This window comes from Castor canadensis, chromosome 11 (genome assembly GCF_047511655.1).
Source record: "Castor canadensis chromosome 11, mCasCan1.hap1v2, whole genome shotgun sequence".
In the NCBI taxonomy this organism is placed as follows: domain Eukaryota; kingdom Metazoa; phylum Chordata; class Mammalia; order Rodentia; family Castoridae; genus Castor; species Castor canadensis.
This window is the reverse complement of record NC_133396.1, coordinates 5,134,352-5,160,783: the sequence shown is the minus strand read 5'-3', so window position 1 is coordinate 5,160,783 and position 26,432 is coordinate 5,134,352. Positions and strand designations below refer to the sequence as shown.

The 26,432-nt window shown below is 52.5% G+C and overlaps 1 protein-coding gene across 1 annotated transcript in view; it reads left to right on the top strand.

Annotated features, from left to right (window-relative positions):
- Window positions 1-26,432, top strand: part of Mgat5b (alpha-1,6-mannosylglycoprotein 6-beta-N-acetylglucosaminyltransferase B) — a 67,778-nt gene that overhangs the window by 11,430 nt on the left and 29,916 nt on the right. The window contains exons 3-8 of the mRNA XM_020162495.2: window positions 2,286-2,433; window positions 15,870-15,973; window positions 16,524-16,597; window positions 17,475-17,645; window positions 18,436-18,600; window positions 19,259-19,428. Coding sequence (XP_020018084.1) covers window positions 2,286-2,433; window positions 15,870-15,973; window positions 16,524-16,597; window positions 17,475-17,645; window positions 18,436-18,600; window positions 19,259-19,428 — 832 coding nt within the window. The remainder of the gene's footprint in view (window positions 1-2,285; window positions 2,434-15,869; window positions 15,974-16,523; window positions 16,598-17,474; window positions 17,646-18,435; window positions 18,601-19,258; window positions 19,429-26,432) is intronic.

Sequence of the window (26,432 nt, the reverse complement as noted above, 5' to 3'; positions counted from 1 at the left end):
GTCCCGTGTGGACTCTGGCGGCAGAGGCAGGTGAGAGCCCATGGGTCCTCAACCGCAGCCCTGCCTGTCCCTCGGAGCCTGCTAAGGTGTTCGGGCTCCTTCTTTCCCGATTGGCAGAGGCTGTGCCTTGACTCTCACTGTGCTGCCCGAGGTCCAGGCTCCCACTTCCAGCACTTGTGTTACTTTGCTGTCCAATGGCAGGCAGAAAATGCTAGAACATGACTGTCCCTGGGGCAGCCCTCCCCGAGTCAGTGGAAGGAGATGGTGTATGAGATGAGGCCATTCTGAGGCCTGCTCTAGGGCAGCTTTGGGTTCCCCAGGAGGGCAGCGCTGCGGTTGCTCTCGGTGTCAACAGGTTCTGTGATGGACCTTCCACACTGCCTCTCCTTCCTCACGTCTCGTCCTCACTGCCCTATGGGGCGGGGGTTCCTTCATTTCCCAAATAAACTACTCCCCTACCCCTTGTCTCAGGGTCTGCTTTTAGGGCATCTAACCCGTGACTCCCCAGCCACCCTTGGCCTGGCAGCTGGAGCCCCAGAGATTTGTCTCTTCGCTCATTCGTTAAGTGATTTGGGCCCCACCCGAAAGGTGGAGGGAGTTAAGCCTGGGACTTTATTTTTACTTTTCTTCCCCCCCCCCGTTTTATTAGAATATATTTGTTGTACGGGGGGATTCATTGTGACAATTCCAAATAGCCTTATATCATACATTAGTTAGATGATCCCTACCATCTCCCCCCAGCCCCCTCCCCACCCCACTTAAGGCAATTGCAAGAGGTTTCATTGTCTCATTTTGTATAAATATATGAAGCCCATCAACCATATTCCCTCACCTTCATCTCCTCTATCCACCCTCCCCTTCCCACAAGTACCCTCCACCGTGGTACCTACTTACAGTCCTGTCTTTCATGATTAATTCCAAAGTCAGGTTCAAAGGGGTTTCTTGATGGGTCCCCACTGTGGGTTACTGTGATCAGTCCAGCCCCTTCCATTGCTCTCTCTTACCCCTTCCCTTTCCCCTCCACCCTGTTTTTCAGCAGTCTTCAGTACATATTGTTACGTCCTCTACCTGCACAGATGTTACATTTCACCACATTGTCGACTGTCATTCCCTTTTCCTTTCTCTCCTCCCTTGAGTCCCATAGAGTCAGTCTACTATTACAGACATCTTCCACATCTGAGTTTGTATATGATGCTTGTTTTTGTGTACATGTTTATCTTTGGATCTGTCTTCCACGGATGAGAGAAAACATGCGGCCTTTGTCTTTCTGAGCCTGGCTTACTTCATTTAGCATGATGACCTCCAATTGCATCCATTTACCTTCAAACCACGTGGTTTCATTCTTCTTTATAAGCCCAGGACTGCCACACTGGAGCTGAACACCTTATATAGAGTGCACAGAGGGTCTGCATATCTAGAACCTTCTAGAAGACAGAATTATAAAGGAAGGCCACGACAGCTTCACATTGGCCTGTATAGTGCCCACGGTGAGGAGGATTACAAAGGAAATCGCAAAGGATGCCAAGCTGGTTGGGGATCTTGGTTGAAGTGCCTCATTCTCATAGGATTTTGTGCACCCTAAGGTCACCCTTGCCCTGGCTGGGGGCAGAAAGAGGCAGCTGCCTTGGCCCTTGTCAGTTGGACCAGTGTGAGATTCAGGACAAGCACATTGTGTTTTTCTATAGAGGGGTCTGGGGAAGCAGGAGTGGGGGTCAGGGTCCAGAAGCTGGAGGAGAAGTGGGAACCAACATGACGCCTAGAATATCCCTGTGTGTCAGAATCCTGCAGACAGCAGTTCAGATTCTAGGGCTCCACACTAGATCAAATCTAGGCTGAAATCCTGAATTTTAGCAACTTGTCCTTGTTGGGAGGTTCAGAGAACAGGGGACAATGGGCCACACTTTTAGAAACCCTGGTCCAGAAGTCCTGCCCCCCTGGGGGCCTTCCTGCCCTCTCATGCTGAGGCTTCTGAGGCCCAGGACCCCTCAGAGATATGCCCACAGTAGACAAAACCGAGGCCCAGAGAGGTGACCAGAGTTACCAAGGTCACACAGCTGTCAGGGAATAGGGTTGGCTCAGTGTCTCCCCTCCAGGCAATGCAGCAAAGTGGGGAGGGGCTCTGACCCTGCAGGTGGGAGGGTGGGGAAGGATCACTCTTCTGACCCCTCCCCTGTGGTGGCCAAGGAAGACAGGAGTGGGGCTGGGGGCCAAGCTGCACAGAGTGGTAGCCAGATGGCCTCTGGACTGCTGGGCCATGCCTGACTGTGCCCACACTCTTCCCACAGTGCTGGGTGGCCCCGAGTCCCGTGGTGTCCTCCGCAAGATGAGTGACCTGCTGGAGCTGATGGTGAAGCGTGTGGATGCCCTGGCCAGGCTGGAGAACAGCAGCGAGCTGCACCGCACCTCTGGCGATGCGCACTTTGCTGCAGACAGGTGAGGGGACGTGGAGGGAGGGGGCACAGAGCCAGGGTGGTGGTGCCTGGGGTGTGCTGAGGGGGCTGTCACAGCCTCAAATGCACACTCAGCATCTTCTTTCTTATTAACCTGGAGAAAACTTTAAGAAGGCAAATAATACAACCCAGAGCGCAGGCCCCTGCCACCCATGTTTGACACAACTCCTACCATTTTGTCACATTTGTGCACAGTCTTTCTTTCTTTTTTTTTTTTTTTTCCTTTTTAAATAAAATATTACCCATGAGAGAACTAAGGGCCCTTTAAAAACTTCTCATTGTGTGTGGTTTCAGCACCTTTTCTGTGCATGGGTTCAGTTCTGAGCTCTGTCCAGGTTGAATGTGTGCAGTGTTCATGAACCCTGGGGCCATTTTTGCCAAGCAGAACTTCCTGGCTTGTGTGCTGGAGAGACCCCTCCTTAGTCAGGCCAGGACACAGTGTACCCCTTTGGACTGGTGTGGGGGCCATTGCCACTTGATCTGTCTGTTCTGGGATGCTGGCCATGGGCCAACTCCAAACCAACCTGGCCGATTGACACCCAGGTGGACATTGTCAGCCTCCTAATAGGTGACATTTTCTGAAAGCGCACTCAGCGCTTACTGAGTTACCCCGGTGATCGCGAGAATCCCACAACCATCTTATGGGGTGCTTTGAGCTCTATAGAAAGGGAAACTGAGGCACACAGAAGTTCAGAAACTCAGTCAAAGTTGCACAGCTACAAGGGCCTGGCCTGGCTCCACAGCCCAGCTTTCTAGCCTCTGTGCTCTGCTTGGCCATTCATTCACTGTGTGGTTTTGATTTTATCCCTTTGTGAGAGTTTTTATATCAATGAATTCACAAATCCTTTGTTAGTCTTGGTTCTCTGGCTTGCCTTTCTTCCATCCTTCCTTCCTTCCTTGCACCTTCCACCTTCCCTCTTTCCCTCCTTTCCTTCTTCCTTCTTTACCCTTTTCTGTCTTTTTTGTTTGTAAAACAAAAAAGGCCCCTTTGATACTGCCCAGCTGTGTGCTGGGTCCCTACTTAGAGACTATTTCACCTTCCCAAGACTTAGCATCTAACAGAATAAACGAGAAAGCCCTGTGCATGAACTGTGCCTTGGGGACCACCAACAGCCAGGCCAGATCCAGTGACAGAGACAGACAATCATTGAGCAAAACAGCAGGCAAGTGGGGTGAGTAGGAGAGGGGATGTCAAACGGTGGTCTATGAAACTTGAGCTTGACTGTGAATGATGGGGAAAGGCCAACCACATGACAGGGAGTATGAGGTAGAGAGAACAGCAAGTGCAAATGGCCTGGGGTAGGAGCATGCTTGGTATGTTGGAGGAAAGAAGTAATGGGTAGGCCATTGTGGCAGAGCATGGTGAGGGATGGGAGAGGCCAACTGGGTCAAATCATGTAGGATTTTGTTGGCTGAAGAACACTTTTCTGAGATCTGTGAGAAACTACTGGATTTATTTTTTAAAATTGTCACTCTGATTACTATGTGAAAACTGTACTATTCAAGAGAAGTACAGTGGCCAGTGGGAGATGGTGAGAGGAGGCAGAGGTGCTGGGGTTCCCTGGGCTCCCAGCATGACACCGTCATCTCTTTACAATGCACAGCTCCATCTTCTCTGATGCCCATTGTGTCTCCTCAGAACCAGCCCCTGCCCTGCCTGCCTTGCCTGCAGCTCCTTCCTCTTCCCTCTGATCCAGCCCTAGAACACCTCTCCTTCCCTTCCTGCCAGCCTCCAGCTGGGCCACTAATACAGCTTAAGGCCCAGGAGTGCTCTGGGTGGGGCAGAGCTCTCTGCAGCCCCTCTGAGTGTCCCACTGTGGGCTGCTTGGGGCCAGTACACTCACTGTCTCTGGCTTCTCCCTGTCCTGGCTTCACTCTCCCTCCCCTGCCCTGCCCTTGTCTCCTGCAGGGGAAGGAGGGAGCTTGGTGGGTGCAGCCATCCATCATGACCAGTGGAGCTCGTCAAACCCCACAGCCAGAGCCATAAATTCCAGGGACACTGTGGCTTCAGGATGCAGGCGGGTGTGCCCGGGGCCAGTGGGGCTCACACTCCTGTGCACAGACTCCAGCCTCTCCCCACCCTCAGCTGCCCCAGGCGTACCCCAGATGAGCAGCCTGGAGCCAGTGCCACGCTCAGCTTCCAGTGCCCTTTGCTACCTGCCCTTCCACCTCCATCCTGGAGTTCATTATCAGTGGCATGGGAAGAAAAACCTCTTCCTTCTGCCTGTCCTCCTTCTGCCCTTCTGGAAGCTTCTGGGCTGCCACCTTCCACCAGGGCTGGTGTGTCCTCAGGGAAGGCAAATTTGCTATTTTAGCCTAAGAAAACGTAATTAGGGAGGCGATTTGCTGCAAACAGCATCGTGTCATGTATCCTAAAGCCAAATAGTAATGATCTTTGAATTTTCCTTAAGGCTGCTCTGTGGTGGCAAAGCCGCCAACGTTGGAGGCTGGCCGAGTTCAAGTTCATCTGTCTGTTGAGTGCCTACTACATGCAGAGTCCGGGCTGGAGACTCAGGAGCAGGTGGAGGGGACCCAAGGAGACGGAACGGGAGTTCTGGCCTCAAGGAGGTTACCAGCCTCTCGGGGTCCAGGCTAGAGAATAATTGCAAAGCTGCTGCCCACTTGTGCCCGGCCTGACCTGTGGGCTGCTGGGAGGGGCACATCTGAGTCTGAGCAGGCTGCTGTGCCTCAGGCTCCTCAGGTTGCAGGTTACAGGTGACATGGCGGGGGAGAGGACCACCTGCTTGGTGCTTACTCTCTTCCCGAGATCCTGAGGGTGCAGGCAGGGGAGGTTAGAACCACAAAGTCCCCACAAGAAGCGAGAGTCTGGGATGAGCCCTGAAGGAGCACAGAGTTTGAGCAGCCTTGCATGGGGGCGGGGGGTGGGGGTCGAGGTGGGGGGAGTGGGGAGCGGAGAAGAACAGATGTTATCTGCAGGCCAGGTGTGGCTGAGTCTGAGGGAGGACAGTGGAAGTTGGGCCTCCTCAAATCGTGTTCTGTGGCTGGAGGGCGAACACTCTGTCACTAACCCTTTCTCAGGCTTTGGTCTCCCCAATTCATGTCTTAAGGCAGGGCCACTGCCCTGGGCTCCTGTCTTGAAGGCTCACCTGGAGGTCCTGGAAGGCCTCAGACATGGAATTTCCGGATGCACAAAGACCTGCTCCCCTCCCTCGCCACCTCAGCCCATGTCAGCTCCATTTTTCCCATGGCTTACACCCTCACCTTGCTGTCCTCCTTGACCCTTCTCTCTCAGCCATCTGCACACTCCATCAGCAACTCTTCCCAATAAGAATATGCAAAGAATGCCACCTTTCCTTTCCCCTTCTTGGCTCTTCCCATCTCAGCAACTGGTGGGATCCTTTTATAGCATCTGTTAGGTCAAGTCCTTCCTCTGCTGCCCCCACCCAAAGCTCCCTCTCTCACTTGAGAAAGAGCCAGTGTCCTGGTGGCCCCAATAGACCTGTCCTCATGTCTCTCTGTCTCTTCCTGTTTGTTTCTGGCTTCCTTGCTATTCCTGGGGCAGGATGGTCTTTTGTTGGCCACGGGGCCTTTGCACTGGTATTCTCTCTGTCTGGAATGCTCTTTCCCTGGATCTGGCTGGGTGAAAGAACCAGTTTTCTCCCTCCCCTTCTTCCAGGTTTTGCTCAAATGGTACCCATGAGGCCTTCCCTGACTATGTTCTATTTAAATGGACCCTATTCCTCTCCCCTTATCACCATCTCAGTGTTTTCACTTACTATCTGGCTCTCTTACTGGAGTGTGTGAAGGTAAGGGTTATGTTCCTTTTGTATTCCTGGTCCCAAGAACACTGTTCTCAGAAATTGCTTGCTGAAGGGAGGGAGGGAGGAAAGGACTGGTCCTTTGAATGTCGTGTTCAGTGCAAGTCTGAGAGGTTGCAAATGAAATAGGGGAGGTGGACATAATATGAGTTTCTGACCAGCTCCACCCGGACAAATTGGGCCTCCGTTTCCCGTTCTGCACTCTGGGAAGGTTGGGTAGGCTGGTTGGGAAGGGAGTGACTGCTGAGCTCAGTTGAGCATTGGCGCCCCAGCCATGTGGACAATTGCAAACATGTCGGGGCCAGCAGTGTCACTCTGGGAACCCATGTCAGGGAGAAACTGTTTTGTGCCTTGTTTATAGGGTCCAAAGCTTGAGCAGTAGAGGTATCTGTCAGGAGGAGAATGTTAGGCAGACAGCGGCTGGCTCAGTGGGGTTTACAGTATGTGGAGAGGGAGCATTGGAGTTTCAATGTTAAGTGAAAGTGTGTTAAAAGCAGGTTCTGTGATTATAAATAGAGCTAGAGTTCAAATGGGTAAAATACAGTGCAAATAAAATGTCAGTGCAGAAAGGGTGGCAGAAAGGAGATGCAGCAAAATTCTCATCTCTGGGAAGTGAGGAGTTTTCCCCAAATTAAAAAAAAAAAAAGTGCGTTGTTTAAAAACTCAAATTCCTGACTGTCTCTGTATTAGCAGCCATGTGCGGACCCCCGGGTGGACGGGACTGTAGGGCTGAGAGATCAGCCTTGCAGGGGTCTGTGTGTGAGGACAGGGGCAGGGGCCACCTTCCCTATTAGGACTGCTTGGGGCTCAAGTTTTAAAGTTTCCCTTGAACCCTGGGCAGGGTGCAGCTCTTGGCTGTGTTGCACACTGTCAGGAATGCTTCCTGGTGAGCAGCCCTGAGCGTGTCTTGTGCCAGGACTGGGGAGAGGCCAGGAAAGGACCCAGAGGGGCAGGGCCATGGCCAAGGTGGTGGGGCAGGGTGGGGGGTGCAGGTGATGAAGGCAGGGTCAGCTCTGGAGTCCTGGCTCCTGGATCTCCACTGTTGGGTCTTGGGGTTCTAACTAGGCTTTTGCCCTGCTCGTAAGACTGTGGTGTGGGTGAACCGGGCAGGGCTGAGAGACACCCAGGAAATACAGGCCGTGGGTGTGTTGTCATTACCCAGCTCCTGGGGCTGAGTGGGGGCTGGGTAGACAGTGAATCCCCTACTTCCAGGCAGGGGAAGGTTGGGCTGGGGTGGAGTAAGGACACTCTGCTCTGCTCCTCTTGCCGTCAAGTAATGACACCACACACAGCCCAACTCCAGCTCTGGGGTGTGTGTGTGTGTGTGTGTGTGTGTTGATGTATTAATTTTTAGTGCAGTAGGAAGGAGATGGGGAAAGGCTGGCTGGTCCTTGGTCATCTCTTCAGAGTCCCCCATCTGCCCCGATATCAATAGGAACTCTAGATGGGGTGAAAGAGGACAGAGATAGAGAGCACAGCAGGGACAAAGCCAGGCAGGCTGACAATGGGCTGGAGTGTCTCAGGTCCTGTGTGGTGTGTGAGACACAGAACATATCTCCCTGCTATGGCAGACAGTGTGTGTGTCTCTACGTGTATCTCTCTGCATGTGTTTCTGGATATGACTCTTGCTGTGTGTCTGTGAATTTCTGTGTGTGCCCCTGTGTCTCTTGTGTGTGTCTTTCTCTGTGGGTTTGCCATGTATCTCACTGGTGTCTCACTGTGTGTCTGTGGGCTGCTGTGTATGCTGGTCTCTGTTTTGAAAGGAAAGTGATCCATTTCATAATAAAATAGCTGCCGGCAAGCGCGCTGGCCAACTGTGGGAAAATCGATCCCCCCATTAATTGAATGCAACCCAATAAATCATGGGACGAACCAAAATTACACCTCCTTCCCGCAGTGTCCTGGAGCGCTCACTGTGGCCGGGGGCTGGCCTAGAATCCATGATGACTGGAGGCTGGGAGGAGGGTCTAGGGGACTGATCTGAAGGGAGTTGAGGACAAGCTGGTGGCCTGATGGCCAGTACTGGGCATCGTCACCACTTGTGGGCACAGAGCTCTCTGCTGGGCTGTGTCCCTGCCTTTGGCCCTGGGTCTAGAAGGAGCAGAATATCCTAGGCCAAGTTTCCCCAGAGCATCCCTGGCCAGCAGGTGGCCTGGGGTATTGCCTGTTGCCTCCTATGCCCTGGGCAGTGCCCAGGGTCAGCCTTGGGGAGTGGGGTGGGTGGTGCCTAGAGACCTGACTTGGCCTCTTTTACCTCCTGACTGAACTGAGTGTTTTGGCGAGGTACCTGGGGCTTAGCTGTCTGCAGTGTGCACGGAGGTCCAGGTCTCCCATGCCAAGTGCATTTGGCTGTTTTGCCAATGCAGATGGCAATGCAATGGGCAGCAAGGGCTGGCCCAGGCTACCACTGTGTGAGTCCTTATCCCATCCCTGGCTTGCTGTGTGACCTTGGAAAGTCCCTTTATCTGCTCCAGGCTAGTTCTCAGTTCCAAGTAAGTGATCAACTGGGAGGTCTTGGAGGTCCTGCTCTGGGACCTTGGGCCCAGGCAGGTTCTTGAGGTCTTGGTGCTCATGGCTCTGTGACATTTTGGGTGCACTGAGGGGCGGCTCCACCAGGCAGGGCAGGTAAGGGCTCCCAGGGAGGGTGCCAGTTAGCCTGGGAAGTTGTGGATCCCCAGTTCCTTTCTCTCCAGGCACCCCCAATGGCACAGATGAGTCTGGGTGAGTCAGGGGCCTGTTCCAGCCAGTGCCAGGTCTGGGTTCTGGTGGACTTTGCTATGGAGCTGACTAAAGTAATAACCAATAGTCGCAATAGTGACCCCTATGAACTTTGGGGAACTTCCATCCTCACCAACAGCCCAAGAGGAAGATCCTGTCCCAGGAACCTGGGCTCTAACAAGGAAAACACTGTCCCTGGTCACAGAGCTGGGGTGACTGTGCCAGTCCTGTATTGCTCACACAGCCCTATGGTACCAAGAGCTAGGGCAGCCATGGTCCTGCCATGTTTGTTGGGGACAGGTGTGAGGTGTGAAGAAGGTGCTTGATTTGGAGTGGTGTCTCTGCCGGGCTGAGCAGGCTCCAGTAACCTGTGAGGAAGGCATTCAGGTGATAGGAATCTTCTAGGAATGGGTCTTCTGAGGTCCCCACCCCGTCCCCACCTCTCTGGGCCGTGGGCAGGGGCCTCACTGTTCACACTGCCCTGCCTGAAGCCCACAAGCCTAGGTTCGCCTGGGTCAGCAACTTCCTTTCTGCTCCCAGCAGAAGACAAGAAGGGAAAGAAATGAACAAAATATCGTGAGTTGAAGGATCAAAGGCTTCTGGGCCACAAGGCTTCGTTGCCAAGGAAATGCCTTCTGCCAAACCAGGTTTGGGTTTTGCCATCTGCCACAGGGGCTTTGGTCCTGATGTCCTGCCCCATTCTCCCCACCGCCCACTGCCCACACGTGGATCCTTCTGGGTGACATGGTGCATTCCTGTCTGTCTCAAAGGCCATTTCTTGGCACCATCTGCCCGGGGTGTGAGGGATGGAAATGGATTTTCTTCATGCAACCCAGCTGTGAGATGCTGGCTTATCGAACCCATTGTTCCACTCGGGGCTCCAGGCACTTCCCTTCCTGAGGACAAAGGACTGGAGGGCCCACCCCCCCATGATGAGTCCAGGCATTCGTCAGGGAGGCCAGGCTCCCTGTCGTCCCCTGCAGGAGGCAGCCGATCTGCAGTCACTGTGGCCCATTTCTGCAGCTTCCTGGTTGCAGAACCTGGCTTTGGAACCTGATTTTCTCAGTGCAAGAGGCTGGGGTGTGTGTGTGGGGGGGGCTCATCTATGCAGGAATCATGATACCCTCGTAAGCTCCGTGTGCGTAAAGAGCTGCACACCTGTCAGCTGTTTTGTCATCATTGTCATCAGTGGACCGTTCTTCTCATGTCCCCAACAGCCAAGGAAAACCCCTGCCTCCGAGAGCTATCCCAGGGCTTCCAGGGCCTCCTCCACGAATAATGTTTAGAATAGCATTGGTTTCCTAGGGCTGCCATCACAAAGTGCCACAGAGAGGGCAGCTTAAACAGCAGGAGTTCACAGTCTGAGTCCTTGGGCCAGAAGTCCGAGGTCAGGGAGGGCTCTGCCCCAGGCCCCGTGCCTAGTGTTGTTGTAGTGCTCGGTTTGTGCCAACAGGAGCCCAAGCTTCACATGGTGGCCTCCCTGGGGCCCAGTTCTCCCTTTTTATCAGGACACCACTCACATGGGATTAGGGACCTCCTCTATTCCAGAATGACTTCATCTGCAATGAGCCTGTTTTCAAATACTCACATGCTGACCTACTGGGAGTGAGGACAGAAACCTGTGAGTTGGGGGCAGACACAATCCGACCCATAGCAAATATTTTGTGAGCTGGGGGTCCGGGGTTAAGTGGCAGAGCAGCTGCCTAGCAAGCTCAAGGCCCAGAGTTCAAACCCCAGGACTGTCAAAAAAAAAATGTGTTTTATGACAACATTCATTTGAAGGCCAGAATATTCATATTATATATTAAAACATCCTTTGATCTGCAAGTTTCATCTCCTGATTTCAAAAGGAACTCACACATTTCCATGAGCTGTTAAAAGCTTTGTGATTCCTGGCACGGGCTCCTGGAGAAGTCAACCTTGGGGCCACCCCTGATGGTGACATCAAGCCTCCGTCTCCATCAGCTGCAGGCAGCTGTGCCCTCTTCCTGGTCATCCCCTTTTTCTTTTCTACCTATGCGTCTCCCAGGTCAGAGATCTGCTGGGCTTGGAGGCCTGGAGATATCTACCTTTTTTTTTTTTCAGTATGGGATTTGAACTCAGGGCCTCAGGCTTGCTCAGCAGGTGCTCCTCTGCTTGAGCCACGCCACACTTTTGCTTTTGTTTTTCAGATAGGGTCTCTTGAAAACTTTTGCCCCAGTTGTTCCCTGGCCGCATCCTCCTACCTTGCCTCCCTAGTAGCCGGGATTACAGGTGTGTACCACCATGCCCTGCCTGAGACATCAAGACATCTACTTTTATTGTCATTTGTAGAAAGGCTTCTCAGGGTGAGAGGCCTTAATCATATACTGTTTGAAAATAGAAACTGCTGTGCAAATGCTACGTCCAGCATAGTAATAATAATTCTGTTTTGAACAAGTAGAACTTGTTAAATCAGACAGATGCTGTTGCACTATTTAAAGCCAGTGTGACGGGTATGCTTTATGCAAAAATGGTGATTGTAGGAAAATTGCCAAATCTCCCCCCCCAAAGTTAAGTGCTTTGCTCTGTGGTTGGGCCTATGATATTTCCTCTTGGGGATGAGAAGACCTTTGTAAGTGGGGGGCAAATGCACAGCAAACATTTATTGAGCACCTGCTGTAAATGAGGTTTTTGACATTCAGCCTCATACCTGAGTCTTGAAGTAACTCTTGCTTTTCGGACTTTCTAGGAGCTAAAAGCTGAGTTCTGAGAGGTTAGGTGACTTGCCCAAGGTCACACACCTGTGGCATGGCCTTGAATCCGGGGCCTCTGATCTGCAGGTCCTTATGCTTTCCACTGAATCTCTGAAACTGTCCAGGTTTGAAAGTCAAGGACAGCCCCTGATTTTCTTGTCATACCCTCCCCCCTCCCCCCCGTTTTCTCCTCCCTCTCCCCCATTAGAGCAGCAGCAGCAGCAGGAGGCTTGGGCTTCAGCAAGAGAAGCGTAGTTGGAGTCGGCACCAGAAGCCGACTCTGGAGAGCGTTTCCTCTCACTTCTGCAGATCGTCGAAAAAGATGACCACAGGGTTCTTAAAACAACCTGCGCTTACTCTCTCACCATCTGGAGACCAGAAGTCAGAAACCAAGGTGCCACAGGGCTGTGCTCCTCCCAAAGATTCTGGAGCCGTTCCTGCCTGGACCCACAGGGCCCCAATGGTCACCAGCAACCATGGCATTTCCTGGCTTGTAGCTGCCATCAGTGCGGTTTCCCGCCTCCTTTTTTTTTTTTCAGTACTGGGATTTGAACTCAGGGCCCACACCTTGAGCCACTCCACTAGCCCTTTCTTGTGAAGGATTTTTTGAGATAGGGTTTCGTGAACTATTTTGTCTGGGCTGGCTTTGACCTGTGATCCTCCTGATCACTGCCTCCTGAACAGCTAGGATTACAGGCATGAGCCACCGACGTCCAGCTACATGGCCTCCTTTTAAGGACCTCAGTCGTTGATTTTGCCACCCTACTCCACTCTGACGTCATCTTAACAAATTACATCTGTAAAGACTCTTTTAAATAAGGTCACTTTCTGAAGTTCCACGTGGGGGGGACACTGTTCGGCCTACAGTGGCCCATATTGGGCAGTGCAGGCTCGCTCTCTGCGTGAAAGTCAGGCCACGTCCCTGAGGACTCAGGACTGTGTTCGGCGTCTCAGGCCACCACTCACATCCATATCCTGTAGTGTGAGAAGGGATCAGGCTCTTGCAGGGTGGATGAAGTGGCACCTTGGGGGAGAGGTGGCTTAAGGACCATAGGCCCTGATGAATGGGGTGGGGTCTGTTTCACATCTCCAGTCTGTCCCCCTGGCTGGCATCTGCATGGGCTGTTTGTGTCCTGGGATCTCTGATTAGAATTTAGGACAGGTACCTGGTCTGTCTCCACACTGAGCACTTCCTGTCCTGACGGGGGTCCTGAGCCTGGCTTGGCTGTCCCTGCTGGTCAGAGACCTGACCCAGCAGGTGTGGAGGCTTCTCGGCTTTCTGCACGGCCGCCTCCTTCTGTCCTCTCCACACTGGTTCCATCAGAGGATCACTGTCTTGTCCCTTGGTCAGCTGGAAAGCATCCCCCAGGCTGCATCTGGAACTGCTTTCAGCCCCCCACTGGGCATGAGACTTCCTGTCACTTGTGCCCTCAGCAGGAGTGCATCTCTCCTGAGGATGAGGATTGGTCAGAGGTGGGACAACCCTAGCTGCCCGAGTGGACTGTGGCCCTCATCTGTCAGGGCCGGGTGTGTGAAAAGGTGCATGCACATGCATGGCACTGGGAAGAAATTGGGGGAAATGTCTAGAATTACCTCCTTAAGGAAAGTATAACGAGAAAGGGCTGACACCCCACCCAACCCAGGTCTCTTTTGCTGCATCTTTGCTATGCTCCTTTACTATTTAAAGACTGTGCTAGGATGTTCTTTATGCAAAAATGCTTGTTGGGGGCTGGAGATGTGGCTCAAGTGGTAGAGCGCCTGCTTGGCAAGTGTGACAGTAGCAGTGACATCACTAATTCCTCGGTGCTGATTCCCGAGGGCACTGCTCTTCTACGCACTTCACTTGGATTTCCTCATTCAGTCCTCACGAAGGACTCTGTGATGTAGCCACCATCACCATTAATAGCTCCATCTTAAACAAGGAGAATGTAGAGTGCAGAGAAGTTAAGCGACTTGCCCAGCATCACACAGCTGGCAAGAGACAGCTTCATCCCATTTCTCTTGTTTTATTGTGAACAAGTATTCCTTGACAGTTTGGAGACCAGAGAGAAATATTCCTGCTTCCTCTTGCCTAAGGATTTTTATTTTATTTATTTATTGCATACTGGGGTTTGAACTCAGGGCCTCACACTTGCTAGGCAGGCACTCTACCACTTGAGCCACTCCACCAGCTCGTCTTGCTTTAGTTTGCCTTTAAGTAGAGTTTGTGTCTTTTGCTTGACTCAAACTCTTGATTCTTCTACCTCTGTCTCCAGAGTACCTGGGATAACAGGCGTGTCGCACCACACCTGCCTCCCCGCAACCAGGACTTTTTAAACATAGGAAGCACCTGTCTTTCAAACCTCTTTTCATGCTTACTTTTTTTTCCCTCCCGGTGGTACTGGGGTTTGAACTCAAGGTCCACACCTTGAGTCACTCCACGAACCCCCCCACCTATTTTTTGTGGAAATAGGGTCTCGAGAACTATTTACCTGGGCTGGCTTCAAACTGCAATCCTCTTGATCTCTGCTTCCTGAGTAGTTGGGATTACAGGCGTGAGCCACCGGTGCCTGGCTCATTCTTATTTATAATCTCATAGATTGGCAGTTGAATTGTGTTCTCCAAAAAATAGATAAGCTGGGGTCCTAGCCTACGGGGCTGGCGACTGTGACTTTATGTGGAAATAGGGATTGGGGCTTTGCAGATGTGATCAAGCTAAGAAGACGAGATCATACTGGATTAGGATGACTCCTGGTTCAATCACTGGTGTCCTTGTAAAAAGAGGAAATTTGAGCAGAGATGGGGTGGTGTAGCCACAAGCTAAGAACCATCCAGGATTGCCAGGAGCCCTGAGAAGCTGGAAGAGAGCTGAGGAAGGGTTCTTCCTGGGGTTCCGGGAGGAACCAGGCAGGTTCAGTGCTGCACTTCTGACTTGCATCCCAGGGCTGTGTGTGGCAGGGTTGTTTTAAGCCACTCAGTTTTGTGATACTTTGTTGCAAAAGCTGTGGTATTTTACATTCAGGAGTTTTTTGTTTGCTTTTGCCAAAATTGGCACTGAGAAACTAAACTGAAGTGTGAGAAGGTGGCCTGTTCTATGTATGTATGTGTGTGTGTGCATGCATGTGTGCACGTGTCTGTGGGGCTCCTCTCTCCCTCTTCCTGTCATCTGCCTTTCCCCTTCCCCTGCCTTCCTGTCTGCCTTGCCCCGGCCTGTTCCCCCCTGCTGTTGTTCTTTATGAATGGAGCCATTGCAGGGTTTCTCCTTACAGAAGGTGGAGGGGGGAGAAGGGAAGGTGGCCCAACAAGACAATTAGCCACCGAGGGTCGCCACTATGCCTTCTCGCTGTGTCTTCTAGGCTGGGTGAGTCACTCAACCTAGAAGAGGTGGGGTTTACAGACCTGAGCAGAGCCCAGGTCATATACTTCCTGTTAAGTGTGACCCCAAAGACCCAATCCCTTGGACAGGGAAACACAGAGCTTAAACCAGAGGGTGCAAACTTGGAAAGGCAGAGGGTGAGGTAAGAATCAGAGGAAGTGGGATGACTGTGTCGAAAGCCAGTGGCTTCCTGGGGAATGGCCCCAGGGCTGTCCTGCACAGGAAGACACACCAGCAGCCGGGTGCTGTCTCAGTAGCGGGGCTTCAGTGGGTAAATACCACACATGTCACCTAATAAAATAATACACACTGAACAGCATAAGGAAACACATTCTCCACACAGAAAGGCAGCAGCAGAGCTAATGGCGAGGTGGAGGTGAATACCTTCAGGATCCTGGGAAGAATTCATTCTTAGGAAGCCAGTGGGAACTCACTGGAGTTTTAATAGTTGGCAAGTCCCGGCCGGTGTGACGCTGGAGAGAGACAGTGCCTGGGGAAAAGGGCTCCGTCACATGGTTCTGAGTGGGAGTTCCAGGCGCTGCCCTTTGACATACACGGGCATACGTGCAGACATACCTGGCTCGTGCAACTGTGGACACACCTGCAAACACACCCACTCATGCAGAAGGGACACGCGTACAGAGAGGCCTGAGCTGTGCAATTGTGGGCTCTCCCCTGTGTGGGCATCACGTACACTGGATGGGAAGGCTCAATCTCCATCTTTGCCTGGCTTTCTCTCTCATGACCTGGGGTCACAACTGATGATCCTGGTGCCTTTGCTGACCTAACTGGCCAAGGCTCCAGGAAGGTCACCCGTGGGGGATCCTGGCTTACCTCTGACTTCTCCCTCCAGGCTGCCCCCTGGGGCGGGCCTCATTGAGCGGATCCAGGCCATTGCCCAGAATGTCTCTGACATTGCCGTGAAGGTGGATCAGATCCTGCATCACAGCTTAAAGAGTGCGTATGACCACTGCCCCCTGCCCCCCAGTCCCATGCAGGCCCTTGCGCTTGGTAGGGTGGAGCCTTGGGCGGGCAGAACACCTTAGGGGGCCAGACTCCCCGTGACAGCAGCTCACCTGGCTTTGTCTCTGAAGACTGGGTCATCGGGGTCAACAGTTCCAAGAGCAAGGCCACCTGGGGAAGGGTCCTAGGGCCCCTTCTACTCCCCTTGATGTGGGGAGCAGCTTGAGGCTACAGGCCTATATCTGCCCTCCTCAGAAAAAGTAGGGATGCTCTCTGGTAGGTGTTCGAAGTCTGCCCAACCAGGGAGCCATTCCTGTAACTGCTTCCATCAGCTCTGCTGGTTCTGAGCCCAGAAGAAGCTGGGGGTGAAGAGAGAGGCAGCTCTCTGGGCCCCCTGGGGTGGGCTGTTCGGCTGGTGGCCTTTCAGGTGAGAAAACTTGGTGGGGGCTGGGAGGCTGCCATCGCCCTATGCCGTTCTGCCCTCACCCTCTCTCCCGGGCCCCTCCCTGGACCCAGATTGGAGCAAGCTGACCTCTCCCTACAGTGTCTGAAGGCCGGAGGGACCAGTGTGAGGCACCCAGTGACCCCAAGTTCCCTGACTGCTCGGGAAAGGTGGAGGTGAGGTTTGGTGGTGGGAGGTGGCCTCTCCTTGGGGACTGTGTCCAGGCCAGCTCTGGATTTCCATCCTGGCTGGGCTGTCCACTGGTCAGGGCCTCTCTGTTCAGCCTGGACAGTCCTGGTACTATTGACTAAGGCCTTAAGAAGCTTGTCTCCCTGGCTACCCACCCTGGTCACTGTGCTGGGGTGAGTCATCTTTGGGGGCTTCAGCCTTTCTTACAGCAAATGAGCTGTTAAATTCTATGTGTGCTGCCACCAGCAGCCTGAGTAAGACCTTGGTCACTGCACTCCGTCTCTGTTCCCTCTTGGTCTAGCCCACAGCTGAACTTAGGGTCTCTCTTGTATCCAAGGGCCAGGTCTGTACATGTGGGGAGTCAGTCCATATCCATGAGGCCAGCTCCCCATGGCTATGGGGAGGGAGTGGGTGTGATCCTTTCTTGGGGATCACATGGAGACAACTGTGGAGTGGGCTTCCCTGCCTCCAGCCCTGGCCAACTGGGAGGCTGCCCCAGAACCTCAGTGAAAAGGAGATGAAGAACAAAAGACAAGGGAGGCAGCCTGGCCCCGCTGCTCCTCCAGGCTCTTCGCCCTAGAACTTGGCCCTTGGGTGTCCTGACCTGGTTTGACCTCCCAGGTCTTCCTCATCCTCTTGGTAGGCCTACCCCCGCCTTCTCTGGGGCCCTTAGAGGCCAGGGCAGAGGGTCCTGGGGCTGGCTTCCTGGTTCAGTTTCTCTTCTTTGCCCTTCCTTGCTGGGTGTTTAGGGCAGGGCATGACATTGAGGGATGCTCTGGGAACCTCCAGGTCCCCAGGGATTGCATGCAGGGGGAACCTGGGAGGTGGTGCTGGCTCCATGCCCAGGCCTGGTCCTCTCCACAGTGGATGCGTGCCCGCTGGACCTCTGACCCCTGCTATGCCTTCTTCGGGGTGGATGGTACCGAGTGTTCCTTCCTCATCTACCTCAGTGAGGTCGAGTGGTTCTGCCCACCCCTGCCCTGGAGGAACCAGACAGCTGCCCGAATGGCCGCCAAGCCCCTTCCAAAAGTCCAGGTAGGCTTTGGAGGTTGGAGGACCAGCTGGCCTCCCCATGCCAGACATGCTCAGGGACAGAGGAAGGAGACCTTGGCTCTTCCCAGGTGGAATGGGGGTGCCAGCCCCTTTTGATCTGGCGGTAAGTGAGGATGTCAGGGTCAGGATGGATGCAGGCGGGGCCCCTGGCTCTTTTAAAGGCTGGGGGCAGAATGACAGGCAGGCGGCCACCCCAAGAGTGCCCCTTGCATCTTTCATGGTGTGCTGCACAGTGAGCCCTGCTTGAGGATAGGGTGGAGCCCTAAAGGGGCCCCCTTCATGGACTAGATTACAGTAGTAACAGCTGTTGGGAACTAAGGGCTGTGTGTGCCAGGCACTTTATTTGTGATTGCATCGCTTGCTTTTCTTGTGGGATCGTATTTAACAGATAATGGGTCAGAGGCTGGGAGAGTGAACAGGCTGGAGGCCTGCAGGGATTGCGTCATTGCTGAAGGTCAGCCCGTCGCTAGCTCTGAGCACTGTCCATGATGCCTCTTGCAGCAGCTGGGACCCCCATGGGCACTGTTCAAACTGAGCACCTTCCTGGAAGGGCTTGGGCTGGTGGTTCCTCAGAGCTGGGCTAGAACACCTGACCTTGACTGGGGGTGAGTGGCAGAGTGAGAGCAGAGCTCCTTGGCTTGGGGGGGGAGGCTTAGGATGGTGAGAGAAGCTGGAGCTGGCCCCAGCCTCCTGTCCCTGGAGCAGGGGCGGGAAATGGTGGTGGCATAGTGGGAGTGTGGGCACTGAATGCTGAGGTCTGGATGTCCCCCAGGCAGTCTTCCGGACCAATCTGTCCCACCTCTTGGAGATGATGGGCAGCGGGAAGGAGTCTCTGATCTTCATGAAGAAGCGGACCAAGCAGCTTATGGCCCAGTGGACCACAGCTGCCCGACGCCTGGAGCAGAAGCTGGGGGGTGTCCAGAGGGACCAGAAGCAGGTACGGCACCCTCTCGGACAGTGCAGCCCTCAGGGCTTAGGCAATGTGCTTGGAGCACACAGCTTCCATGTGGGCATGGAGAAGGCCCTCATACAAGTGGCACTGAACGTTTTAAAATTTGATTTGGGGGCGGGGTGGGGATGGCAGGGTCAGGATGGATGTAGGTGGGGCCCTGGCTCTCTCTGAGGTTGGGGGCAGAATGACAAGCCCCCAAGGAGTCCTGTGCTCTTTGGACATCCTGTTTGCTCAGGCAGAGAACTTATGATTTTTGTCTGGAAGTCTGGGATAATGTAGCTATCAGGGTTAGCTTATTGGCCTAGCCATCTTTCTATCCATCCATCCATCCATTCATCCATCCATGTAATAGAAAATTACATGTTTATTTCTTTCAGAACCCTTATCATTTCATGAAACTCTCTTGTCTGTGTTTACTATTCTCCACCTCTTCCATCTGGAACGTAAGATCCATGAGGCAGGCACATAACTGCCTTATACACCTGTGTCCCCAGGGCCCAGCATGGTCACCCAGGCTCCTCCTGGAGACCCTGTCTGCTGTGGTTGGTCTCCAGGCTGGTACTCTTGGAAGGGCCCCAGGGTTGGGGGCAGGTCTGACAGGCTTTGTCCTTCCGTGCTGACCCCCTGTGTCCTACCAACCCAGATCCTCGTCCACATCGGCTTCTTGACAGAGGAGTCCGGGGATGTGTTCAGCCCACGGGTGCTGAAGGGCGGGCCGCTGGGGGAGATGGTGCAGTGGGCGGACATTCTGGCTACTCTCTATGTCCTGGGTCACAGCCTGAGGGTCACAGTGTCCCTGAAGGAGCTGCAGAGGTGAGTGCCAGGGCCATGCTGGGGCTGGGGGTGCCGGGGGTGTGGGGGGAAAGGAGATGAAGAAGAGTCTATCCCAGGAGTGGCCGCTCCACCTGCAGATCGCACAGCCCACAGACCCTTGGAGGCTTCCTGCTATTCTGTCAGGTGTTGGCTCCCTGGTTCCCTCCTCACTGGCTCCGTCTGCCTCCCAATGCCTTGCAAGACGCATTTAAGATGCACCAAGGAGCTTATTTGCACAGTGTGGTTCCAACAGGTTCCTGGTCCCCATTTCTGGGCTGATACTTGGGGGTGTGTTTAGGCTCAGACCTTGACTAACACTGACTTGAGGAATTGAGCTGCTTCCTGATGAAGGGGTCCCTCTGCCTGCTCTCCTGGGGGGCTGGGTGTGGCCTCTGGGTTTTCTGTTCTGGAAGTGGACTGGTTCACAGACCCATTCTGGGGACCAGAGACCAGTAAGAGCTGGAAGTGCTTGGCGGGCAGAGGACGCCAGCTGTCCTCAGTGCTAGGCTGTCCAGGGTCCCTTTGATGCTGTCAGAGCTGGAGACTGTACCTGACACTTGGGGGGAGGGTACAACCAAAAGGCTGTGGGTGTGGAGGATATGGAGAAAGCAGGATTATGTGTGTAAATGTGAGAAACTGGGTTTATTTTAACCGCTCTTATCTGTGGGATGTAGTAATACTGAAGCTCTTTCTTCCTTTCTTTTTATATTTATTATGGAATATTTGACACATATGAAAGTATATGAAATATATGTTGATGCACAAGATATGATGCGGTATGCATATGGAATGATCTCCTGGGGTTGGAGGCATGGCTCAAGCAGTAGACTGCCTGACTAGAATTATCTCCCAAGATATGACTGTCCCCCTTCAAGACCGAGAGTGTTACCAAGACCCTGTGCCTTCCAGGACCTCCCCTCACCCATTTCTCTACTTACACCCCCCTAGAGGAAACTTCCAACGTAAACTTTGTATTTATTTTTTGCTTTTTATTAGTTTTTCCCAAACTTGTATCCCATAAACAACATATCGCTTAGTTGTGTGTCATTGTAGTTTGGTTTGGAACTCTGTACAAATGGCGTCTACTGAGTTCAGTCATGGCGCACGCCTGTAATCCCAGCTACTGGGGAAGGCAGAGGTAGGAGGATCGTGGTCCAAAATCAGCCCAAAGTTAGCATAAAGCCCAATCCATAAAACAAACCAAAAGCAACAGGGCTGGATGTGTGGCTCAAAGCATAGAGCACCTCTCTAGCAAACCTGAGGCCCTGAGTTCAAACCTCACTACTGCTGAAAAAAAGTACCTACTGTATACATCTCTGAGACTTGCTTTTTTTTCACTCATTATGTTTCAAAAATTCATCATGTCATATTTTTCATTCATTTCACTACTGTATAATACTCCATTGTGCCAGGTGCCAGTGGCCCACACCTGCAATCCTAGCCTCTTAGGAGGATCATGCTTTGAAGCCAGCTCGGGCAAAGAGTTCACGAGACCCTATCTCAAAAATATTCAACTCATAACAGTGTTGGCGGAGTGGCTCAAGTGGTAGAGCACTGAGTTCTAGCCTGCCTAACCTTGAGTTAAATTTCCAGTACCAGAAAAAAATATTCCATTATTTGAATGTACTGCAGTTATTTATTAATGTCTCCTATCTGTGGACGTTTTTCCTGCTTTAAAAATTTATGGTACTGGGGTTTGAACTCAGGGTCTACCACTTGAGCCACTCCACCAGCCCTGTTTTGGCGTTGGGTATTTTTGAGATAGGGTCTCTCAAACTGTTTGCCTGGGCTAACTTTGACCCCGATCCTTCTGATCTCTGTCTTCTGAGTAGCTAGGATTATAGGAGTGAGCCACCGGCACCTGACCGAATTCTGCGGTAGACGGTCCCCGGGCTGGGAACTATCTCAGAGAGCTGGTGCTAAGCTCACAGTATGTTTTAGTCCAACTGCCCAGGGATACATTCTTCAATTGAATACATCAGAGACAAATGGTTCAATTGATCCAGTTTCTCTTGGGTATAGAATTATGTGTGTAATTGCTGGCGTTTAGGGTGTGTGAACATTCAGCTTTCCAAGGCAATGACAAATTGTTTCCTAACAGGATCGCACCAATTTGCAGTCCCACCAGTGTGTGAGCTCCCGCTGGCCACGTGTGTCCCCGCCCCCATCACCCAACTTCCTCTGAAGGTGCCTCTCGTCCGACTTAACTTGCATTTCCTGACAACTACATTTCAGGCCCACCAGCCGGTCACGTGTTTATTTGCCTAGTTTCTTACTGATGAACTCCTTATTGATATTTTTCGTCCCCTTTCTGCCAGGTTACCTTTTCCTTATTGAGCTGTAGGGGTTCTTTATATATTATGGTATAAATCCTGTGTTAGTCTTCTGTGTGAAAAATTGCATAATTTGCAGCTTGGTTTTACAATTTTTTTAAATGTTTTTTACCCCCAAGAATAGAAACTCTTAATTTTAACTTAGTCAAAGTTATCCATCTTTTTCTTTATGGATAAGGGTTCTGTGCTCAGTGGAATTCTAGTTTTCCTTTTTGCTGACTTTTTGACAGGCTTGCTCTAACTTTTTCTGGGGCATAGCTGGGGAAGGCCCCCCAACTTGTGTGCATGTAATCCACTTTTCCCCATCAACCCATTAACTTATTCTCAGGTAGTTTTCTGAGGAAACTCGGTTCTCCTCAGGAGCCTGGCTGCTCTCTTGGTGGTGTGCCCTTTCTAAGTGTCTCTCTCTTTTTGAAAGGCCTTGCATCCTGGCACTTTGCAGCCCAGAGGAGAGTGGTGATTGGGACAGAGCCACAGGCAATCCCCGGTCGAGAGGGCCTGGGAGTTCCAGTCCTGGGCGGATATATTTCTTACTGCCACTTGGACTCTACCAGACGGAGTGTCCATGGACCAGTGGGTTGAGCAGGGAGAGGAGGAGGCTGGGTCTGAAACTGGAGTTTTAGGCCCCTGGCCCAAACTCCTGGGGTTCCACATGTCGTGTTCGGCCATGCATCACTGTATGCAAATAAAGTGACCTGGTAAAGGGCAGAGAAAGGGGTTTATTCCACAGCAGGGCACGCAGCCATGGAAAGAGGCAGAGTAAGCACGTCAGCCCATCTTCAGCCATCTTTGGGGTATAGACGTGAGCTTTTGGCTTAAACAGACAAAGAACTTGGGGCAGAGAGGGAAAGAAGACGTAATTATTAAACAGCCAGTCCTGGTCAAAGTGTGGCCTCGTTGGTCATCTGGAGGGGTTCTGGGGAGGTTGTTATGATGTCATCACTTGAGGGGAGCAATCTGGTCAGGATAAGGAAGTCATCGTTGCCTGGTCTGTTTGGTGGAGGCTCTGCTGGTCCTGTCCTTGGGAGCAGTTTCCTCCATCTCTCCTCACAAGCATGATATTGGATCAGTCTTGTTCTTCCTGGATTCCAAGATGACTGCAAGGCAAATGGCTCAGAGCAAAGACAGATACAACATGGAGGCAGGGATGTCAAGCTTTTCTTCTGCTTTCATTTAATTCGTGGGCCCAGGTGAGGAGTCAACGCTTTTCAGCAAAAGCACTTTCTAAATACCTGCTACAAGTCTGGGTTACATCATCAGGGTTACACTATTCAATGAAGTAGTGACCCCTGAAATTCACACCACTGGAATCATTCTTTGTTGGTAACACAGTTGATCCGCTAGACCGGGTGAAGAGGTATTTCCAGAGAGGAGTAGCATGTGTGGGACAGGGACAGGAAGGTGGTGGGACTAGTGACAGATGGCACAGCTGCGGCAATGTTGGAAAGCCCAGTGTGGAGAAATAGGCCCTCTGCCTGCCTCTGCTGGTCAGTCACCAGAGCGGAAAAGAACGGAGTGGGCGCTGTCCCCCAGTGCTGGTGCTAAACCACAACAAGCTCCCACATCTGGGAGAGGCAAACAGCATGTCCCTCACTCTGTCACCCTAGTGGCACCTGTTGGCAGAGCCAGCTGTCCATGTTTTGCAGGCCACCTCAGAGCGGAGGTGTGCCCCTTGCCACCTGCCAGCATCCACTGTTGTGCCTTGTGCTGTTCCTGACCGGCTCCTTTGAACAGAGCTCAGGAGATGGGGTGGTGTGAGCCCAGTCTGCAGCAGCAGTCAGGATTTACAGATAGTAAAAGGGCAGTCTTTTTCTGGCCTGAGGGTTCCTGCAGGAAAGTCATGGCTGGGGAAGAGGAGGAGGAGGAATAAGACCAGGGACTTGTGCCTGACCTCAAGCTAGACCTGTCTCAGGCAGAGCTGCAAGTGACAGTCTGGTGGGTCACTAGAGATGCCAGGTTCAGGGGAACAAATCCTGAGAGTGTCTAGGGACCAGGCTGTGCCACACAGAGACCCTTGTGAGTCGGGAGTACCCTCTGTCAGAATCACCCACACCACATCCACTTCCAGGTCAGATGAAGTCCCTTTTATCAGTGTACTCAGCCAGTTCCTCCCCTCTGACCAGCAGGATCTGGGCAAGAGAGGTGACAAGGAATGTCCTTCCATGAGTCCTACCCACTCACTTAGTTGCAATCGTGTTTGGTTTTGGTGGTACTGGGGTTTGAACTCAGGGCTTTGTGCTTGGAAGGTGGGTACTCTATTGCTTGAGCCACTCCTCCAGCCCCTACCCACTCACTTAGAGGATATCCTTCCAGAGAGCAGGGAGCTGATGGGTCTCTTTGACAGGCGGGAACTTGACTCAGTTGTTCTGCTGCTCAGCCTGTGTCTCGGCTTCTCTCTCTCTCTCTCTCCTGTGTCCTTACCCTCAAGCTCTGCCAACTCCTGTGGCTGCTCCCCAGGCCCTGTGCTGAGCCTGGGGTCAGCATGGCCGCCATTGCCCTTCAAGACATAGTAGTGACCATGGGGGTTGCTGCTCTTGGGAGGCCCTGATGCAAAGTACCAAGAGGGAGTTACCATCTCCTGGTGGGATGCTGCCATTGCCTTCAGTCACACACGTGCACATTCACAAACCCACATGCACACACAAACTGCACCCCACTCACACGCACGTGCACACATGCTCATTCAGTCTGCATGCACACACACAGGGTACATACATGCATACTCACACCCACTCTTGGCCATACATACATACACACATGTTCCTGCAAAAGCAGGCGCCTACAGTTGCATGAGCAATGCACCTATGTACACATGCACACCCCATGTACTCACATGTGCGAGTACACACCCCTTCCACACACCTCACAGAGAATCAGCGTCTTTCCCCCAAGGCTTCGTGTCCTGTCAAGTTCCTGCAGATCTAAATTCCCAGCAGGGACTTCAGGGAGAAGTCACTCCCTGTCTGATTTGGCAGCTGGTAAGTGGGCAGGCCCAGGGCTCCGGAATCTCTGGCCCTTGGTCCCCTGCGGGGTGTAAGTGTGAGCTCATCGTGCTCAGAACAGGACAGAACAGTGTAAACAGCTCAGCCCCTCTGGGGATATGGCCAGGAAGGTGCTTTCTAAGTCTGTTACCAGGTACAATTGAAACACAACAGAAAGAGAAAATAAAAACAAAACCATGGCCCCCAGGGTATGCCCGTTAGGTCTATAAAGTTAACAGCATCAGCAGGGGGGAGCATGCTAAGAGTGGGGGCTTCAGCCCTGGCAGCAGCAGAGCCCTGCTTCCCCCAAGTCTTGGACAGCTGTGATCTAATAGGTCTGGAGTGGGAGCCCAGGGATCAGCTTTTTACGAATGAGCACCAAGGGTAAAAAGTGGAAAAGCTTGAGGCCACGGCCTTTCTCAGCAAGCTCCCCCATACACAGTCTAGGTGTCTGTGAGGTTGGGAATTGGTGGAATGTGACATGTGTGGCTTATGCAAAAGAACTGTGCAGGGCCTGAGGGATGGAGCTAGGACCTGGAGTGGGGGCTCAGCCCTAGAATACTAGAAGAAGAGAGGGGATTGCTTTTGAGGCTTATGCACTTCTGGCAGCCCCTAGGATGGCCTTGGTTGCAGAAGTTAGCCAAGTATTACAGATGAGTCCCAGTGTAGGGTATGGGACCAGGAGGCACACTTTGGATGTGGCCCATGTGGGGAGGCTTCTCAAGTGTTCTGCCCAGGGCATCAGGAGGGGACCTGCAGCCCAGAATGTACTAGGCACCTTGCCCTTTCTTGGGTTATAGTATTTTTCTTCCTTCTTCCGTGTAACATGGAGTTATCAGTCCCCAGAGTTGGAGGAGAGGGTGACAGATGTGAAGCCAGGTGGGGCTGAGCTGCAAATTCTCAGTACCTTCTCTGCAGGGGCCACCCTGACTGCATAAACACAAGTCTTTTCTGGAAGGGGAGATTTGAACACAACAGGAGGTGTGAAGGGCTTTTGGGGGCTGCAGTAACAAAGGACTCCAAAAAATAATAGAGATTTATCCTCTCAAGGTCTGGAGGCCAGAGGTCAGAAATCTAGGTGTGGACTGAACTGGTTCCTCTGGAGGTTGTGAGGGAGGGACTGTCCCAGCCTCTCCTAACATCCTTTGCTGCTCTTTGACTTTTGACCTTTGTCTCTCTCTGCCTGTCTTCTCACTGTGTGCATGTCAGCTGTTTAGGACACCAGCCAAAGGGCCAGGTCCCACTCTTAATGACTCACCTTAACTTCATCACCTCTGTAGAGACCCTGTCTCCAACCAAATAAGGCCCTGTGCTGAGGAAAGGGTGTTAGGATTCAACGTGTGGATTTGCAAGGGTACACAATGCAACCTGTAACAAGATTGATGACCATTTTGGCCTGGACAGGAATACTGGGCAGAGTGAGGCTGCAGAGTACATGTGGTGCCTACAGGAAGGGGCAGGAACGTAGGGCTCCCCTCTCAGCCTGGGAGCAGCAGGCTGGAAATAGGTCTGTGGGAGGTTGAAGGGCATCTGAGTTCCATCTCAACTCCTGTGACACAGTGTCTCTCTTGGTTGTGACAGGACCAGAATGAGGACGGTGGGACAAAGATGAGGCTTGTACATTTGTTGTAGTTCACTCACAGATGTTCATGGCAGGTGTCATGGCCACTGACTAACAACAGAGCTGGAT